The sequence below is a fragment of the Stegodyphus dumicola genome, chromosome 12 (assembly GCF_044657685.1).
Source record: "Stegodyphus dumicola isolate Sdum_Otavi_A_Nest chromosome 12, ASM4465768v1".
In the NCBI taxonomy this organism is placed as follows: Eukaryota; Metazoa; Arthropoda; class Arachnida; order Araneae; family Eresidae; genus Stegodyphus; species Stegodyphus dumicola.
In genome coordinates this window covers 89,079,081-89,101,102 of record NC_140779.1, presented here as the reverse complement: position 1 = coordinate 89,101,102, position 22,022 = coordinate 89,079,081, and the positions used below count along the sequence as shown (strand labels likewise).

The 22,022-nt window shown below is 32.3% G+C and overlaps 1 protein-coding gene across 1 annotated transcript in view; it reads left to right on the top strand.

The window, feature by feature from the left end:
• The first annotated feature begins 3,105 nt into the window (after positions 1-3,105).
• Positions 3,106-22,022, top strand: part of LOC118200827 (cell adhesion molecule Dscam1-like) — a 1,398,975-nt gene continuing 1,380,058 nt past the window's right edge. Inside the window, exon 1 of the mRNA XM_085827411.1 lies at positions 3,106-3,968. Coding sequence (XP_085683537.1) covers positions 3,893-3,968 — 76 coding nt within the window. The 5' untranslated portion in view covers positions 3,106-3,892. The remainder of the gene's footprint in view (positions 3,969-22,022) is intronic.

Genomic DNA, 22,022 nt, shown 5'->3' with positions numbered 1-22,022 from the left:
TCCTATCGATTCTTGTTTCAACTTACAACTCTCTACCAGAATGCGCTTTTAAAATCGCGTTTAATGCAAATGAGTAAGATGTAGTATTTAAGGAAGGTTCAACTTACTGCGAGAGAATGAGCTAGGAATCCTGAGTAGTGCGTGTTTGCCTTTGGACTAAGTCTCTCTAGAAGCTGTTATGCTCGGCCATAACTTACGTGACTTTTGATAGTCGCAGCTGGTTTAAATTAACGGCCAACTACGTAAACTGTTAGCTTTGGCTAAGACTCTTTTAGTTAGATCCAAGTTAGTTCTCATTTTTACTTCCTTGTACGAAGTAAAAAGGAATTATTGTAATTGCGAAAAGTTTCAGGCAGCATATTTCAATGAAAATATCCATTTTGACCGCTATTGAATGTAATTTAACAATGTTTTCGCGTGACATCTGTACGTAAGGACAGAATAAAAGACTCTTTTCTTCCAAAAAAATTATAAAACTGCTTTAAAATAAATTCTGAAGAGAATTTTTTGTGGTGTCTGTACGCACGTACGTATGTATCTCGCATAACTCAAAAACGAGTAGACTCAGAACGTTAGAATTTTGTATGTAGGACTGCTATAACATATCGATGCGCATTTCGTATTTTGTTTGCAATCGGCTGCACCAAACGTGTATATATATATATATATATATCCACTCTATTACCCGGCTTAGTGATCTCAGTTTTACTCTTTTATGTTTGTAAATTGAGCGTTTTTTATTTTAAAAATTATTGAATTATGTTGCTCTTGTCTTCCGGTTAAGGTTTGTATGCCTTTATGAAATCTGCAATCAATTATCAACAATTTAAAAGCTGTTTAAGTGTGGTTAAGCCTAATATTTAAATAACATGGCAGACATATTTGTTTACATTTGAAACAGCAGAATAGTGGATTTGTTGCCAATATAGAGAGACCAAGCTTTGCAACAACAAAGATAACGACTTCATTTATTAACGACTTGCGAATTAAATCATGCTTAATCCTTTCTGGAATTTTTGGAGAAAATAAGTTTTTAAGATTTACTTCAAAATTTTTAATATAGATATTTTCAGTTTTTCTGTATCTTTGCTTTGTCGCGAAGTGAGAACTAAATTAACTGAATAAGAAATACTAAATCGTCTGTGAAAAACTCTTTTTTTTTTGTTTTCTTTGCTTGATTTCTTTTATAAATCGTTCTAGATTTATTACAGTATTTGAATAGAACATGTGACAACGATTAGATAATTTTTCAAATGGTATAAAGTTTTTGCATTCTGAGTTATAATATGAACGAAATATAACGCTGTTAAGTGAACCTAGTGCCAGAGTGTCGATAATATAGTGAATTAATATAGTGTCGATAATATAGTGACAAATATAGTGAATTTTTAAGAGTGCATTTATTCTATTGTGGTTTATGCGCTATCGACAAAATAGATTCAATTCAATCCAATAAGATTAAATGAAATGCAAGAAAAAATACGTATAATTTTATATTCTGTGCAGGGAAGTCATGTAGATACTTTTTTGTAAGCCCAAATAAAAATCCAACTGCTCATGTTAATTTGAGAGAAATAAAGGGTAGTTAACCGTTCTTGATTTTACGACCTCTGTTATTTGAACTCAGCGATAAGTCGCTAAACAATTCAAAAGATTCCTCTGTATTTACTTTAGTAGAATAAGAGAGAGGAACTCTACAACGTAGTTTAAAGAAAAATAGCGCTTTTGCTTGTATTTCAAGAAAGAGTACGAACGTGGAATGGAGGTATTAAAAATAAGTTATTAAATTATTTAATAACATCGTAAACGTTCTCCCTTGCTTTCTCCTCCTCCAGAAATAATTCAAACGAAGTAATTTTCTCTTCTAGATTTTGAGTGGATGGGAAATCGAAACGAAATTACGATAGCCAATATGGTGGGTCTAACCTAAGGGCCGACTCTTCACACGAATTCAGTCTACGATTTCACTCATGTGCATATTTATCTTCTCTAATTATTAATGAATGATAGGAGACCTAAGGAAACCTAAATGGAACTACGAGTTTTTTAAATGGAAAATATAAGTAAAAAGATGTCTTATTATAAACTACAATGATTATATCACTAAACATTCTTATTGAAATGCAGGTTTCTTTTAAGGAAATAATATTGTGATAATTACATATAATTCATAGATGACTACATTTCATTTGTTATGTTCTTACTATATATCCCCTCCTTCACATTTTAAATCACTCTCATAATTTTCTCCTCTTGATTTTCGGACGATAAAATCAGTGAACAAAAAGATAATTTGCGCAAGGAAATACGGTACTTATTTAAATTTATTTGAAAAATCTCTGAAAAAAACATTTCATCATAATAATCTTTTAAAATGTATTTATTTATTTATTTATTCTTATTATTTTTTTATTATTTTTCAAAATTTTCCTGCTTTTGTGTTTCTTGACCATTGTCTATGACATTCTAAATTTTTTTGAAGTTCATTTAACATTTCTTCTAGCTTTATAATAAAATTTACGAAACGTAATAAAGTGAACTTCTTTTTTGTCCCAGAAATAATTAGTAGTATAAATAAATAGTCCTGAAAGAAACATATTACTCTGCTCACCTTCTTGATCGGTTACTTCCCATTTCTAATTTCGGGAAGAAAGACCGATTTCAAATAACTTCAGATTTTATATTCAAAGAAATTTATTACTTTCAAATGCAATTTATAGCTCAAGCCATCTCGTATGAGTGATCAAGATAAGGCAATTTAAGCAAATCCTCGTATATGTTTTTGAATAAATGGGATGCGCGTTTCTTTCTCACATAATTCTATTTTCAACCAGAAACCGCTGGCAGGATTTTTTGCTACCCTTTTCCCCTCTTCTTCTCCTTCCTTACCTACGCCTTCTCTTACCTCATAAAATTTTAATGCGGCGAAAACGGTTCTGGCGAAGGTTTTTATACCACGTTATAAAACAAGCCGTCCGTGGCCGCAAGCAGCTCTGGGAATAAACACTTCGCGATCGCAGCGCACCCTGTGGCCAAGATGTGTTCCTCGCTCTCACTCGGATTCTCAGCGAGAATACGAAGCTTTCATATCTAGAAAGGATTTTAGGCAAGATAGACGCATGCGCTTGCTTCTCTATGCTCTGACCTCCTTGGGAAGCTGAGATCATCGACGTTCTCTAGTGAGAGAGAAGCACGTGGGTTTTTAAACTCCGCTGTGTTGCAGTGAAATTATCCATAAAAAGCTACAGTGGCATCTTTTGCAAGACTGTGTATGGTGTTTTATTGCTATAAAGGTCAGGGATTGTTAGTTTCGGAAAAATCTAAAGTTATGTTATTCTGTAAAGATTTTGGACGCAGAGTGTTTTGACCGAATTACACTACAAAACCTTAAATTAATTGTGAACGTTCCAAAATATTAATTACACATATCGTTTAAATCTTATTGAAAAGTATCATATTTATTAGAAATTAGAATTTTCTGCCTCAAGAGGCAAATTTACTGAAATTATGAGTTTTCAAGTATTATGAATGGACTGAGAAAATGACTGATTGTTGCAATTTGATATTTAAATTTTCCGATAGTTAGTCAGAGAATTTTCGGATTTCTGACATATTGTTAATTTGTAGCACAACAATAGCCAGAAAACTTAAAATTCGCTCTGTCCACGTGCTAAGAATTTTATTATATCATATACATATCTTCGCCTTCCTCCTGAAAATTTCTCTCAAGAAATTCAAATTTTCTTGTCAATATCTTCACTGTTAATCAACATTGAAAATGTTTCTGTTACGATTTTGAATCTATGAATTTTGAAATTGTCATTTGAGATAACACTAATCTACATTAACGATCGTGTATATGATTCATGTTATCTGAACTGAAAATCTATCTATGAAAATGTTTCAAGCATCGTTCTTCAATCTTTGGTATTATACAGCCACAATACTAGCACATGGATTGGTTGCTGGTAAGTCACTTTACGTTAATTTTACGTTTATCTGCAGATTATTTCTGAATGAATTTTGAAAATGTTAAGGGGTTCCAAATTTAATCTTAATAACAGAAGGGATACAAATTTATTTCATTATTTGAAACAGCTGTATCCATTTTTAGCATAGTGTTCACTTTAAATTGACGTAACGCGTATGTGTCCACTGTTTACGTATAAGATTAAACATCCTCTGGGATACATGATTTTAACCTCTGATGAAAAGCACATTAGTTGTTCTAAAATGTTAAGTAAACGGGAAACTCTTTGGCGGCATCATTTACCTCCATGATCTTTGGTATCATCATCGGTATTTAAAATAGCAATTTATATATTTTATATTTGACGCTAAGTTTTTACAATAGAGTGGGATAGCCTCCATTAAACACATGTTACTTTAATTCGTGTTTTCGGTGTCTAATTCGTTATATCAAATTTTCAAAACCACTTCGCCTTTGATCGGAAATGAATAGGATCTTTTTATTATATTTGCAGCGTAAACGTTTACTGAGTTATAAGACCTATTCTCTAGATCTAGTTTTAGTTTCATGTTCCTTTCTAAATTAAAGTAAAACTTAAATATATTTAATGTTCATTATAATGTCTTCTGGAGTCCCCCCCCCACAGGAAAAAAGTGTTATAAGGAGTTTATGGAGTTCTTGTTACAACAAAAATACGTTTACTATTTCTCATGAACAAGAGACATTTTATGCTATTTGGTAACTTTTACTAGGTTAAAAAGCTATGGTTTTAATTTGATTTTATCTTAATAAGCCTCAAAGTAAAATAAAAATATATTTGAATCTTGTTCAAATCGAGTCCTAGATGTAAAGGTGTTATAAAGAGTGGTCGCTTGTAAAAAAATTAAATTTGATATATTTCTCACCAGAGGTATTATTTACCGTTCACTGTAATGAATTAACTGCTATAATAAGCCTTCGTTATATCGAGTTTCAACTATGCTATAAATTAGGATTGCATTGTTAATTGCATTATTTCCTCGCCAGCTCCACATCCCAGGAAGTTTACGTCAAGTTACATTTGCAACTAGCCATAGTATTAAAGGCATATGCAAGTTTATATAAAGGGAATGTGCACGGAACATATGGTTATGAGAGAAATATTCAAATGTATAAATTATGGGGAAATTTACCATGGCCATGATTTTTTTATCAACCCGTGTATGGATACATATCGCTTAGTTGGTTAAAAAGGAAACCTAAGCCGACCAATCCCAGTTGATATAAATCAGATATTTTTGCAGATGATTTATCTTTAACTTACAAATTCCTGAATTTTGTAATGTTTTCTACAATTTACGATCAAGTGAAGTACTGTATGTAAAATATATTAAATTGAAATGCTCATCACCTACCATAATATTCTGTAATGCAGATAATTATTTTACTTTGAAAGACAAAGTAAAAAATTTAATAATTAAAAAAGTATTTAAATATTAACCTTGATACCTTCTATGGTATCTTTCCAGTAAATATTTGTTTCGCCGTTGGAACTACAAAATATTAGCATCGAAAAACCTTACAAACATCACACTAAATAATTTACTCGGTAAACGGTGACAGATTTCATTCAACCCAAATCATGTCGTTTAGTTTTGGGTTTATCTGGTTTGTTAGTTTTTCACTTCTACTATATGTTTTCATAAGTAAAATACAGTTTTATATATCAATTAACACACGCCGGATTTTTTGATAATATACCGTAACCTAAATACTAAAAGAATACCTTTTTTCCATCACTTAATGACTTTCAAAGATGCATATTTTTTAAACAGAGAAGAAAGGAACGAAGCAAATTTAAATGTGCGTTCGTAGAAGATAGTTACAATTCCATATGTTTTCTAATTACTTACACAGACATCATTTAGGAAGTTAGGCGCACAAAAGTATTAAAATCGCATTAAAACCAGGTCATTACAGAAGTTCCAAATCACACGTATTTGTTAACAGGTAAAAACATATGGAAGTGAAATATTACGCTATGGTATAGGGTATATTAAAAGCAATGCAGGATTTAAATTGCGTGCCTTTTTTCACCGTTGGGTTGACAATGATTTTAGAAGTTCTTGTTGTAACTATCACAGTCCGACTACTAGTGAGTTAGCCATGTTGGTGAAATACGAAAAACAGGAGCACATAATTATCGTGAAAGCATATTACAAATACGAAAGGTATTGTGTTGAAACTGTACACAAGTCTGAGATTGTAAAAAGGGTAGCTTAAAATATTAAACAGTTTCGGTGATGATCAACGAAAGAAGTCTCTGTCCTCTTACCGGACGCTCAGGCGGAAACATTGCCGCGTAAGCATCACGGTGCCGGAGTAATCGAGAACATCGCTTTGCCGCAGATCTCTAGAAACAACTATTTCAAGAAATATTATGCAGCACATTATTTAGGCATGCACCCATAATAGATTTCTCAACAGCTAAAGTCACACTGTCCCATGAAAGAAGGGCATTTGCTGATCTCACGTCAGACATGGAAGACTTTTGCCGGATATTATTTTTCATACATAATCGAAGTGTTCTTTCATACATAACCGAAGTTCATGTTTCATACATAAGCGAAGTTCTTTTTCAAAGTATTCCACAAAGTTGCCGTTTTGTGCATGCATAAAGATTCATTAAATAAATTTAAATCTTTCATCATTTTTGAGGGCCCTGAAGTTCGTTTTAACACGTTCAGCTAGTAATTAATTAGAAGATCAAATTCTCGCAAGGAAATAGCTGATTTTATATATATATATATATATTTCCAGTTCCAAGACACTTACATACCTTTGCAAGTGCCTAAAATATTTATCTAGGTGATTATACTTTTGCATAATGCAGTCACGTAAATGCAATTTTCTGAGTGTCTCATATTTCCTTTTATAAAACCTGTAACGATAATATTAATTTATCTAACAGTTAAATTTTGAGTTAAATTTCCTTTCCTATTATTTCCGAATTTCAACTTACAACTTCCGGCCAGAATTTAGTTTTAGAATCACGTTTGAATGCAAATGAGGAAGAGCGGTATTTAAGCGCGAAGTTCTTCTGTCTTAGTTTGAGAGAACCAGAGATTCTGGGTAGCACGCGTCCGCCATTTTAGGCTACTCTCTCTTAAGCTATTATTATGCTTGGCCGTACTTTAGGCCCTTGATAGCTTCGCAGTTAATCAGCTTTAAGGGGCCAACTCCGTTAGAAATTTGACAGCTTCGGATATATCTTTTTAGTTAAGATTAGTTTAGCTCAGGTCTTAGTCTCTTAAGCCCGAGTGTCGACTTTATTGTACAACTCCAAGAGGGAGTTCTGTTGCACCTTATTGGAATAATAAAGCGTTATTTCACCTTTCTTACTTGTTGTTTACGATCCCACGAACTCAAGCGATAATTCGCTTACTAGTTCTTAAGATTCTTCACATTCAACTGGAACTTAAAAGTACACAGTACAGAATCTTATAGACCTCATATTTTCGTTTTCCAGAAAAACTTATCTTTCCAACTTAGAGTTCTGAGATATATTTTTTGCAATCACATTTGGAATATTTCCTGTGATAGGTATTTAAATTAAAAACCTTTTATATTCGCAGAAAATATGGCTTTTTACTATTTAAGTGTCTCTATTATTATATTAATTATTAAAATTTCGTGTTTTTCTGACTTGAAATAATGCCTTAATAATTTACTTTTCATTTTTTCAACCCATATAAAGATATGGCTATTTTCGTTACTTTCATCAAACAATATAGCACCATCAATAATCTAGTTAAAAAGCAAAGCACGATCTACCATTTCATGTTTCCTCACATAAACGTAAGACATGAATGCAATGTAGAAAAATTTACTCTATATTTATAAACAAGTATTCTATTTACTACTAATCTTATATCACGTAAAGACTTGCGATCACGTAAAGATCGTATTATTTTCATTTCCATCAATAAGCAAGTTAGCATAGTTGATATCCTGGATAGTAAGACCTATCATAATCATGGTTTCCCACAGAAACACAAAATCTGAATATAATAAACAAAAAATAATCAATATTCATAAACAAGTAGGTTATTTTCTACTAATCGAATATCCAAGTGCGATTTTGCTGTCCGAATATTTATTTCAGAACTTCCCTTCATAACTTTGCTACTACTGTTTTCATATTCCTTGATAAATAAATGTTAGTGCTTCAGTTTTTCTTTATCCTTGCTTTATCCAGTCATATCGTTACCTTGTATTTTCTTTCCGACTTAGTTAGTTAGAGTATTTATTTCCTTAGACATTTATATTTCTCTGCTCATCCAATCCTACTACAGTTTTCGAAATCGATTAATAAAAGGGGATAAGAAAGCAGAAAAATTCCTTGATTGTTTATCTGTTTCGATACGAAAAATTATGTGTAGACTTCGATATAATTAAGAAGTAAAACCAGATTAATTTATATTTTAAAATAGAACTCGCAGTTAAAAAAAGTAAATAATATAAATTGGTATAAATTAAGTAAATTTCAAAAATTACATTTTTGAAGATTAAATAGAAATTATTCCGTCATTTGAGGATGAAATTAATCTCGGAATAGTTATAGAAATTTTAAAAGACATTTAAACTTATAAGGTATTTTTTACGCCTTCTTGGCATGCCTTCGTTGTGCGGTGGTCTGTACGCTGGGTGCGTATTCCAGAGGTCCGCGGTTCGATTCCCGGCGAAGGCGATTGCTCATTTTTCATCTTGCCTGCTCCCAAAAAATACCCTAATGTCTTTGCATTAACGCCCGCACTAAATGGGTGGTGAATGAAGATTCTCCCCACCCAGGATTTTGGCGATTGGGTCCCCTAAAAACCCCAGTTGCCCTTTGAAAAGGGGAGTATATAAGGTATTTCTCCCGTCTTCTTGGCATGCCTTCATGTTGGGGTGGTCTGCACGCTGGGCGCGTATTCCAGAGGTCCGCGTTTCGATTTCCGGCGAAGGCGTTTGCCGATTTTTCATCTTTCCTGTTTCCAGTTAACCTAATGTCTCTAAAAACTGACATCGTCAAATCAAATTCCAATACGCGCCCAAAGGTTTTTAACTTAAAACAACCGAAAATGTATTGTATAAAACTAAAATAAAAATTTTCAGGTTTCATTTAATTTAAAATCTTTAAGCTTAAGACGTTTAAATTTTAACCCACCAGAAGTTGCTGACATACTACGGCTTAAAAGGTTTAATAGCTTGAATGTTTCAAGCTTAAACAGTACTTAAAAAAGTGCCATAAACATCGAAAATTAAAAATGAGTTTCTATTTTTTAACCCTGATAATATTTTAGTCAATATATAACTGAGATATGTAGGGACTTAAACTCGTATAGCATATTGAGAAAAGTCTAAGATCTCTTTAATGATATGCATTTTTTCATTTTCTCCTGTAGAATACATTTTTTTGGAAAAGGTTCTACATGCCGGTTGTGAAAGTGAAGAAATATATGCAAAAACATTTGTACAGTAATGCATAATGAGTATGAATTCTAATTTTGTTCTCATTTTGGTATTTTTAACGCAGATGTTGCGAGACGGAGCTGATTAATATTATATAGTATTCTTCATAAATGGTGAAGTTTTAAATATTTACTAAATGAAGAAATCAGTCAGTATCTTTCAGTGAAAACGGTAGCAGAAAACGAATAATATTTTTCTGAATAATTTTCCTAGCATCAGTTTAAGTTTAAGTAAGCTATTAATACATTTGCTTTGTTTTTTTCGATTTTCATGTTTGCGAGATTTCTTTTATTCTGTTTTACATTTGTTACTCTTAAGAAAACGAAGAATGTTTCAAACAGTTTGGCTTCTGTATCGTTTCCGCTTATTGCTTTCGAGAGAAAAAAAATTAAGGCGAATTAATTGCTTAAAAAAATAAAGCGAAGAATACCAACGAAAAAAAAAAAAAAAAAAAAAAAAAAACTAACGATGAAATACTCCCCTCATTTTTACTTCATGGTACGAAGGAAATATCGTAACCTCTAAAAATTTGGGGTATCATATTTCAGCAGAAATATCCATTTTGACTTTTCCCGAGCCCATTGGTACGATTCTTTTGAGTGCTGGCTATATGTACGGACAGAATAAAGAATTCTGTTTCCCAAAATGGATTGTTAAATGGATTAAAAGAGATTCAAAAGTGTATTTTTCATGACATTTCTACGATACATACGTATGAATTTATCCTGCGTAACTCGCTGTAAGAATGTTAAAATTTTGTTTATGAGAATTTTATACTAATTATTTGTGTACCTCAATTTTTGATCGTAATAGGAAATACCAAACAGTAATTCGGTTATAAAATTCAGGAAAGGTAGAGAGTACCTAGGCGATGGAAAATCAAAAAGTAATGCATGGTCGGAAAAGCTTTCCTGGAGCGGGTGGTGACGACAAAAAATATAAGATAGGAAGAATAGGAACATGATGAGCATGCTTACTATGCTCAGTGCAGCTAAAATGTTGGGAATGTTACATTTTTGCATGCATTAACAGCCTTGATGTGCTTCTCCACCTAAATGCAACTTATCTTGAAAACTGTATAGGCAGGGGTGATTCGGTGCATTGACCAGCTAGAATGCTACACCTCACTTGCATTGAATACTTTCTCTGGCGATACGTCAAGACACTTGTGTACCAAACCCCAGTTAACAGTACTCAAGGACGTTTTGCACGCATCGTTGCAGTTGCTGGGGAAGTCCAGGACATGCCAGGTATTTTCCCGGACGTGAGATCTGCCATGCGCTGGAGATGTGAGGTCTGCCATGGTCCGGGGTCATAAATTCGATTTCGTAAAATTTAATTCTTTCTTTGATGACAATTGCTGTCAGTTTTTGTTTTCATTTCTTGGTTTACTAAGCATAATAAGCACGTGTTCTCACTCTCATCGTGTCCTTTGTTTCTTGTGCTTTGTGTCGTCACTACCGCTCCAGAAAAGCGTTTCCAGATTTTTCATAGACCAGATGTATTCTATGTCTCCTGATACTATGTTATAAAAGAAATGCCAAAACGCCCTGTATACCTACTCCCTTACCCAGCTTAAAATTCGCAATTTTCGCAATCGTGCTTCAAATTTTGCTGCTTTAAACCGTCCTGCAAGGTCGTTAGATGAGCGTCAACAAGGATTACTCTGTATCTGGTCATTGATTTTCATTTCGCTAACCGACAACTTATATAGAGCGAATATAGTTTTCGCGAAGTGCGCGTTGAGTATTGACAGAGAGGAAAAAAACCATAACAATTTTGGATACAAACCAAACGTTCTTGAAGCGTATGTTTAGCTATGATGAAATGTCGGGGCATACTAAGTACAAATAAATATTAGCGATAGTGATAATATTTTAAACGTTGCTCCCATTCCGTTTCAAAACAACATTATTGTTTTTGGAATATCTTTATATAAATGAAGATTACCTTTTAGTGGGAATGGCACTCCATATTTAAAATTGTAATAACAGTTTATTGCCGATTTACGGAGCTCGTTTTTTTTATATGGATGTTTTCAGACTTTTATTGCGTTCCATAGCTTTGTCATTTGTCCAGACCTTGCAGGAGGGTTTACACGAATGTCATTTGTCCAGAGTACCAACGTGAGCAACATTACATGTAACATAATAAACATACGTAAACTAGTAAAATTTCGTTTCATTACGCTTCGTAAGATGTAATCACTGACTAGTAGCTATTCCCTATTTCTTCAGGTTTTTCAGATTAGTCACTTCCACTTCATTGTACAACATATGAAAATTATTTCCCCATACAGCTTTGGCAAATATGGGACGTTGGGAGTGTAATATAAATCTTTAACATTTTACATGTAATCTGTTAAACTAGTACGCTTCCGATTCTCTAACGAACTGAATAAAAGAACGCGTGAAACTCTCTACAATATTAATTATATGGAATGAGAATGGGGGAATTAAAAGTTAGAGAATAAATACAAATTTAAAGTTGTATATTCATTTTGTGACCTTGGCTATAAAATTAAACGAAATTAAATAATAACTACATAATATTAAATACAAATTAAATAAAGGTGCATCAATTATTTTATTGTTTTATTTCACAACATAACTCGAACTTTGTTCAACAATGAGCAGTAAAGCTAACAAAAAAGAAATTAAATCATGAAAATAACCAAACAATTTGCTGCACACAATGTTTTGGGTAAAAGCTCAAGTGACATTAAACGTTGATGAGCTCGAGTTAACATTAAACGTTGATGCGCATCAATGAGCAAAACATTGATAAGCTCGAGTGTCCCACACAATCCTCACCACAAACTGGTTGTTCTCTTCGCCTTTTTTAATATAATATTTTCAATATTGTTTGATAAATATTATTTTTTTCCATATTCTCTATATGATAGTATGTATTCCTATTATTTTGAAAACCCTATCATAAAACTGGAAATAAAAAATCTCCTATATCAGCAGAAACGTGCTCCTATATCAGCTTTATTCTTTATATAAACTTAACCTTTATATTTCTGTTCCTTTCACTAAAGTACATAGAACCTCACTACAATATACGTTTTCTAGAAAATACTATTATGAAGAATGTAAAAAATATTAAAAATAATAGTATATTGGTATCATCATTACTTTATTATTAATCTGTAAGAGATAAAGTCAAACTTTCTTACACAGTTAATTCATAAAACATTCGGCACCATTATCACTGATTATCCTTCGTTAAATTAAAACGAAAACAGATGAATAAATAAGAACCAGTCAACATATGTTAGAGGGAATTTACTGAGTAGCGAGAATTAAACACAAGTATTCGAAATGTTTCTGTTTAAGTAGTTGAAAATTGTAAATTGTCTTAAAAACAGGTCTGGATATTATTCACGCATTATATTTCATTCAAATGTTTTTAATGAGTACTGATTCTGAGATAAAATTTCCCCAGATTTCGTATCACACCGTGATCTGTTTTATTAGTTAATAATAGCCTGTTAAGAACCTTGTTTCGAAGAGCGTAATGGAGGATATTAGAAGCATCTGCTGTTAATGCATTGATGATTATGACTGTCAGCAGCCCATTTTGGTCGCTTTAAGCTGCAAACTGCTGCATTTTGTTCCCGTAAAGAGAGCAGTAAATAGAGTCGATTATGCGTTTCAAAAGATAATTTACTCTTTTAAATGCAAACCGAGAACTGAAAATCGAAAACAAAAAGTAAAATAAAAATATTTATTTGACGGAATGGAAATACTACGCACTTTGTAAATCTGAGTAAATATATTCGGAATGTTCTGTTGAATTTGCAAAAGTCAAGGTATCAAAAATCCAGGTCATTATTCTACTTTCAATAAGTAATCATTCTTTCAATGTGGGGCAAGTAAACATGCTTACGTCTTAGAAGATACCAATAGAAGGGCCAACTAAAATAAAGTTTTAAATATAAATAAAGAACGTTTGATTTCTGAAATGGAATTTCCTTTAAACTAAATGAGAAATTCAGCGTCAAGGGAAAGCACAGCGATGAGGACATTGAAAGGTATTGCATTAGAACCTTCCGTTATTCGATGTTTCGAATAAAACTCAAGAAACAGTTATCTTATCAAAGGAATAGAATGCAACAGCAGTTTTACCTCTTTTCAAAATGAAATAGGAGCATTTATCGAATCCTACGTATCCGTTTCAATGCCATTTACTAAAACCAAAATTTTATTTGAAGTAGCAGATTTATGTTTAGAGTTAAGAAGCATATGCTGTTGTTCCAAGCTGCCAATAAAGTGAACTAAATTTAACAATTTTAAGAATGAGTTTTCGTTTATGTTAATTATTGTCTACATTTGGCAAAGTATAATGCATGCTTTAGAAAGAGGGAAAGAAATGGATGAAACTATTATGCAAAGTATGTTTCATTTTCACACAAAATATTGACTATATAATAACTGAAGCAATCTTCATACAGCTGCCTCTATACAACGTAACATAATGAAGAATGGAATATAAAAGTTTTTGTTAAAAGTCCATTACATTAGCGGGATCCAACAGGATGATGATGAACACCTAATCCAGTGAACCAGCTCTTATGCTGATGGCGAAAAGAAAACAAAAGCACACAGTAAAAATAAATAATACGATTTATTCTTAGATTAACTCTTCTTAAAAATACATGGTTAAAACATGTGCTTAGTAATTAAATGTTGTTAATTATTATTTAATATATTTCAAGAAAATCGTAATTAAAAAAGCAGCAGAATTTATAATTGGCATGTCTAGCATAATCAAAAACGATATGAAGTAGTTTTAAAATAAATTTTCTTAATCTTTCAATAGAAAAGCGTTTTTAGAAACGATATTCGTTTATAGAAACGATATTCGTTTATAGAAACGATATATCTGCTTAAGTATGCAGCGTCAGTTTCTGTTATACGTTCATTCATTCCATGATGAACGAGTCCATTAATGGTCGACCTGTAAAACCACTGATCATTGATAGTTCGAACTTGGAATCACTTCTGAATGATCTAGATGGCTGAAAGGAAAATTTTACGACATCTTTCATATGTAATGTGAATACGACTACTTTTTTCTTAGAAAGCTCTCCATGAAAATATCTCCTCTTTTGAACTGTGGCAAAGTACACTAGGGCTCGTACGATCCTAAGCCAAATCATTTCTCGATGCACAAAATGTGGCACACCTCAACAAAAATTATTACCGAAGAACAGGGCATGAAACGCTTTAAATGAGATCCTGGGTTGTAAATCTTGATTTCCGAGAAACACAAAAATGTTTGAAATATATTGAATATGATCCATCATAAAATGAAAGGTTAGAAAAAGAGTTAAGCTTACTTCTTGGGATAATAACATGGTAATATTCAATCACACTTGCTTGTAAATTGTAAGCAATATCTCAATCACACTTTTGGATAAATTTTCAGTAGCAAAGTAATATCCATTTTTCCAGATGTTAGTAGTTTTAATATTTGTGATATAAATGAGTGATTCATTTTTATAAATAAGAAGTCATCTTCAGATTTTATCACTGACAGTAACACCCGCTGCAACTGAAAGACTGGGAATTTAATCGGTCGATTTCATTGTTGCTTATTTCCATGGATTCCATGGATGATTGTCCTTTAATGGTGGACTGCTCATTGAAATATTAATTTCTGTTTTGATTTGAGGTTATGATTTTTTATTTTATTTTTTTTTGTAATGGAAATTTGGATTGTTCTCGTTTTATTGTTTTGTGACTTATCTCACTTGTGTGACAGTAACATCAAAACAAGCCCAAGAAATTAGTTGTGGCAAGGGGTGCAAGATTGCGTCTGTTTTTTCAACAGCCTTTAGAACCACACAGGTGACAGTACTATTTCGCTCAGTTCCACCCCCAGGTTTGATGGAGAGCACAAGGGGGTACAGGTCCGATTGCCTCCTACCCCCTCTTTCCCTACCATCAACCTCTCGAAAGGACTTTTGTCTCGCCGCATATTGCCGCACAGACAAACCCCCATGCCTCACAGACAAACATCCATGTTTTCTCCGGAATTCCAACCCGGGACCTTCGGTACCGCAATAGGCTTATATAACCACTATACAGTTTGGGCGGCGTTCGCGTTTTATTATGAGTGCATTGACCAACCATCTCCCTTTCTTTGGCTTTTGAAGCTTTTTCGCTCCTTACGTTAGTTGGATTGCACAAAATAGTGGTTCTCATTTTCGAATGGAACTGCTGAATTAGAAAATAACAGTTATACATATAAACGTTTTCCACATGCGCATCATCAACCAACGAATATTTATCATTGTCTTATTTGCCAGAAAGTAATGTCACGTCAAGTCCACGCATTTTATTAGTGGCGAGGAGAGTAGGAATACATCGGCATGGACCTTAAACATTTTCAAGTTTACAGTACATCTTTGCCGTGTTCATCTTACGTTCCAGTTTTGAAGAAGGATCTTCTACGACCGTTTCCAAGGGCCTCCTATCCTTCTTCCTCTACCACCAAACCACTCGAGAGGACTGAATTTGACTTTTGATAAGATGTGCATTGCAGTCCATTAGAGTAGTAAGTGAATAATCTTCCAAAATCAAAAGTAGTTATGAATTTTTCCATATGGCTCAAATAAAATTAATTTTTGCGTTACCTATATAATTTTTGTATCCGAGTGTCTCGAAGTATCCGATGTGTTCAACTGTACATTTCTAAAGGATATTATAAACTTAGTCTCAAAAGGAAAACACATATTTGTTGACTTTTGATCAGAATTAAAGAAACATGTTCCTCCCTTTATATCGGAATAAAAAAAGTCCTCTCTTTATATAATAAGTGTATAATCCCCCCTTTATACACGTCCTTCCTTTATAAAATTTCTGTCTTCGGTACACATGCACATTTATAAGTCGCATATAGACATTATAAGCTTGCACGTCTTACATAGGAAAACGTTACACAGTAAAATCGATTAGCAGCCGAGTTATAAAATCGCTAAGCAATAGTTCCTTGACTCGAGTTCAGATCTTGTATACGGCTCGGGTTTTAATGCATGAGGTGATGAGGTTTCCTCATATGTGATATGAGCACATTTCTCTTAGAAGTTCCTTTACGAAAGCAGATAACCCTAGATTGCCTTACAGTGATAAAAATAATCTAAGTCGTAGCATAGTATAAGAACTTTCATTGCATATTTGAATTCAATAGAAGAAACATTCTTGGGTTAATATAGTTTGATAAAAGTGGCAAACAGAAAATAAAAATATACTTCTTAGTATTTTATTAATTAGAATAAAACTGAAGAAATGTGATAATTAAAAATTTAAATTTTCTTTGTGAGATTTGTGCAGTTTTTTACTTAGAACATATTAGTGTGTCCACAAATATCCTTATATAGCCCTCGTTTTCGGAAATCTTCTAAATGTAGAAGTATATTAAGTAGTACTCAGTTCTATCATTTTTACAAACAAAAAAAACTTTGAAAATTACAGAAATTTAAGTTTGAATACACCCTTCTTGAAGAGAGAAATGTTTGCAACTGTATGGAATTTAAAATGGAATTGTATGGAAAAATTGTATGGAACTTGAAATATAAGTTTGCATAACGGTTTCTTGTGTTTACAAATTAAGTACCTAGCATTGCTAAGCCGATCGTCAGGAACTATACTAGTCAATAATTTCCCAAAAAATTAAAAATTAGTGGCAGATGCCTGTAGACTTGATGTCGCAGAAAAAGAGAGAGAAGAATCGTATATATAACTATAGAAACTGAGGAACATTATGAAAGTTCCAGTATTGGCATGAATACCATTTATAACTAAACTGAAAAATGTTTCTAGTATAAGGTTTAACCAGTTATTTTATTTTACGAATCTGTACTGTCATTTCTATCTTTTCGTTTTCCTGCCAGAATGCAAATTAGTTCCCGTGCATTTAAATGAGGGTTTGAGATTGTTTTAGGCACAGCGTATTCTGCCTGCTGAAGGTTACACTACTAGTTTTTACTCTTAGGCTAAACGTTCCTGTCTACGGTGTTCCTTTATTCTTTCCGTTAGTGTTGCCACGCCGGTATAGGTTTAATAGCCAAGTCGCGCGTTTAAATATCTCTACGTAGCATGATTCTAATAAAAGCGAGTCTCTACAATACTTTCAAAAATGTTTTATAAATATTATATTATGAATCTAAAGTAATAAAACTGATATTGTTATTAATAACAATCTAGCATATGAAACTTTACATAATTAGACGAAAATTCTTTCTTAACAAAATTATAAAAACTATGTAAAAATCATATGCAACAAAACTATAAATTACACATTGATAAATCCTAAAGGAATATACCTGAATAGCAGTAAACGAAAACAAAACAAAACAAATAAAAAACCTTGAATTGTTCTACTTGATTTTAACCGATCCATTAAGGCAAACCAAAAGCTCCAAATTTTGAAAGTGTGTGATGCTGTCAATATTTGTTGCACGAGAATGACATTTTTCTTATTTTAACTTTTATGATGAATCTAAACACTTCTAAAATATAAGTATATATCTAAATATAACACAGCCTGGAGGGCGTACAAAAATTTAAATTTCATGGTTTTTTACAAGATAGATTTCTTAAATTAAAAATTGCCAAAACTTGAATTTTGTATCTTTTAAGAATATTTTGGCATTTGAAGTATATGTCTGCAACCGATAACTGCAAAAATAAACGCCGCAAAGGGTTTTAGTAGCCAATAGGATATTAATCAATACGTAAAAATAGTAGACTTTACAATCCTCCCAACATTCTATTATATAGCATATTCCGCATTTTGCATATACTGTAATATTTATGTTTTTATACACGTGCTTGTAACAGAGTTTAATACGTAAGTTTATGCAAAATGTCGTTGAAGTAGAATAGGCAAAAGAATGCGCAAAATTTCCGAAACAAGATTTTCAAATTTTAGAAGTTTTATTCTTTACTGAGTAACCACTTTAAATTTAAATAAAAGCGAAATCTGTGCAACAGCTAATTAACTGTCCGTGAAAACTGTTATACGAAAGCCGTCATCTTGTCAGATTCCAAAGCCTCTTTAGAAATAATGTCTAGTAAAAGATTATAAGACTTTAATCTATGACTGAAGGCATTCTTAAAACTCATTAGCTAACCCAGTTGTACTAGGGCGGTTTTCTGTTCGTTATGGAGTCGAGAAGGCAGATTTCTCTGCCAAATAGGGCATCGTTGTTTCTTCAAAATATATACATTTATTGACTGAACATTTTATGAGATGTCTGACAAATTTAAAAGCATTTATCGGAAACTATGAATTTGACAAGGAAAACAAGATTAATGTAATGACGACTCACGTGTTGTAGGTGTTGTAATTTTCGCATTGCGAAGAGAGTTTTCAATTTCAAAACGTATTTCTATATATATTTTTTTTTTTTTGTTTCTCTTTACAGGTTATTTATAAATTCCACCCCAACTTATTTATACGTGAAAAGTAAAAATACATGATTTATTACAAATGAGCAAACCATAATTAATAAATTAAAGGAATATATTCAATTTATTAAAATGCAGTTTAGTACTTCGTCAGTAATACCCAGGTAGCATAACGTAACTATAGGATTCAGTTGTGATGTTATTTCCTTTTTTCAGAAATATATTTTAAAAAGATATTAATTACTTTCCACTTTCATTTCTCAAAACCTAGCCGATGAAAAATATTAATACTGATTATGGATGTACAAAGATTTGATGATGTACAAAGCTTGTTTCCAAAAATTCTGAGAATATAGGTATAGGTACTTTTTATTTCGTCAATTTTAATTCATATTGCAATAAGGCTTTCAATATAATTTCCATTTAATTAAATGTACTTAGCCCAACAAAAAGCTAAGTTTTTAACTGTCCTCAAAGAACTTCTTAGAATATTCCCAATCTACCTATTTATGGTATGATTTAAGTCTCAAATCGAGCACTTCCTAAAGGCGGTTTTGAAATGTGGGATGAGAATTCTTCTCGCAGACCTTGAGCAGTTTCTGAAGATTTCACACTGAAGTTCAACAAAAAGAAAATGATTGCTTCTTGCTATTCCTTGGTTTCAAAACAATGCTACAAAAATGTGCCTCTATACAAGTCAAACAACTGAATTGAAGTAAACGATACTGCAAAGGATAGCTGCATTAACATGTCAAGACTTGTCTCTGATTGCCTGTAATTTCTAGGAACTGGATTAGAGCTGAGTTCCTAGATCTTTGGAGATACCATACTTATTTTATAAAGCATGCTATTCATATAAGTCGCTCAGTGAATTTTCTATTTTATATGAAAATCGTAACATTTAATAATTTATCCATGCCGCTCAGATGGGAAAACGGTTAGTGATTTTGACTGCCGTATCGAAGGATCCGGGTTCGCATCCCGGAGGAGGCATGGCTGTAAGTTAAACCCCTTCATAAGAGGCAACGGCAGCCCACCTGTTAGGTGAGTCCGTAATAAATAGAATGCCTCTTCTGGTCTTAGTAGTGATCAACGCCTGTAAACGGCTAAAGCCCACCATTGGGGGAAAATAATTTATCCATTGAATTTGTATTTTTTAAATCTGTAATTTTTATTAAATTGTCAATACATATTTGGTTTATATCATAAAACGCATATTTTATGTTATGAACCATTTAATATATATGTTTATAACTTAGAATAAAAGTACAGATGAAATATTCTGTATACGTAATTTTAAATCAATATATATATTCTACGATTTAGTGACCCAAGTGGCCAAGCCGTATACATGTAAGATAAAAAAAAATATGAAACTCAAACTTACTATAATTTATTCTTTTAATTTTGCCACGTCCCCTTCCTGGAATCCAAAATCATCTGAAAATGAATGTTTCATGTTTATGTAATAGTGATGCAGTGTAATATTGTTCAATCGGATTAAAGGAACTTTTTACTATAGATAACACTGCGATTATTGTACGTACTCCCTTTCCTACCTCACCTTTGACTGCTGCTGGCAACATGTGTTTTCTCGTCGCTCTCCTTTGTCCGTTATTTTAAAAATGTAATCCGTTATAAAAAGTACATATATGGATTCAAAATGATGTATGAACATGTTTATGCTTATCAGGAGTGCCCACGAATAAATTAATGTGAAGTTTTCGTCAAATCTGTCTCCTTTTTTCATCTTGTGAATCTACGCAATAAAGCTTAGTAATTACAGATCTCATCATTAGCAGTTATCTACTAATCCCCAAGTCATTTCTACACCAAAATATCCCATATATCCGTTCATCAATATTTGTCTTTGTATCTCTAAGAAAGCTCGCATACTTACTTTTTGAAATGTGCTCAAACCATAAAGTGCTCAAAAGGCAATACATCGGAGAGTAGATAAACTTATTACGGAGTAACAAGATATTTTTCAGTTATGATCAATATAATAACACTTTCTCGTGGTTTCCTTTGAAGCGTAAGATTTCGAGTAAATCCTTTAACGACATAATAGGTTCGATGGCTAAAATTATTATTTTTAAAACGGCATTAATATGAGCTATTTTAATAGTTAAATATTTCGAAAATACCAATATTATGATAGAAAGTATTGCAAAAGAATTATTATCGGGGAAGTAATATGAATTGCCCATTTTATAAATTGTAATAAGTTTCTTCAGTTTCTTAATGCATGGCAGAACACAAAAACCATTAAAATGACAGAATTTAAATGATAGGGAAGAAAAACAATTGAAGTTTTGCTTTCGTCTTGCGGTGTTTTTGGCATCGGAGATTTTCCGAGCCATCTGGTATGGTTGTAAACAAAAAGAAAATATTACGTATTATGGGTTTTCGACTGAAAAAGAGCAATGAAATGCATGATAAATTGTTCAGGCAACGAGAGAAATGACAAATAAGGCGTGTGATTGAACAAGAAATATTAGAACATTAAGAACATCCATCACACTCCTTAGTTTGCTCTCAACAGAGCAAAAGTTGTGGAGCACATTTGATAAATGAAATGGTTCTTCCTTTTTATCGATTATTACAATAATTAATTCCACATCTAAACAGATAAAAGTAATTTAAAATGTATGACGCTGGATGAACTCTTAATTATCTGATATTTCTTTACTTAATGATTGCAGTATTTATATCCGAAATGAAGTATTCACGCAATTGAAAATACTGTCTCAAATAGCTAATGTATGTTCCCTGTTCAGTTTTCATACATCATCGTGAAAATTCGATCTAGAAATTCTGCATAATAATATCAATACGGAAAACTGTAATTCGATAAATAATTTTAAAAATCAAACTTATTTTCATTTAATCGGCAAAAAATGTATTTAAAATTATTCTTACATTGGATTTTTTTCTGGCCATATTTACATCAATATGGTATGCTATCAATTTATTTAAAAACGTTTCCTTATAATAAATTATTTTTTTATGTCGGAAGGCTTTATAATTGAAATAAACTAAGAATTTCATACTAAAACATACAATCGTTATAGCAACTAAACAGCTTTCTCTCAAAATGAATGGAGTAAGTTTTCTTCTGCATTTGCGCAAGCTGA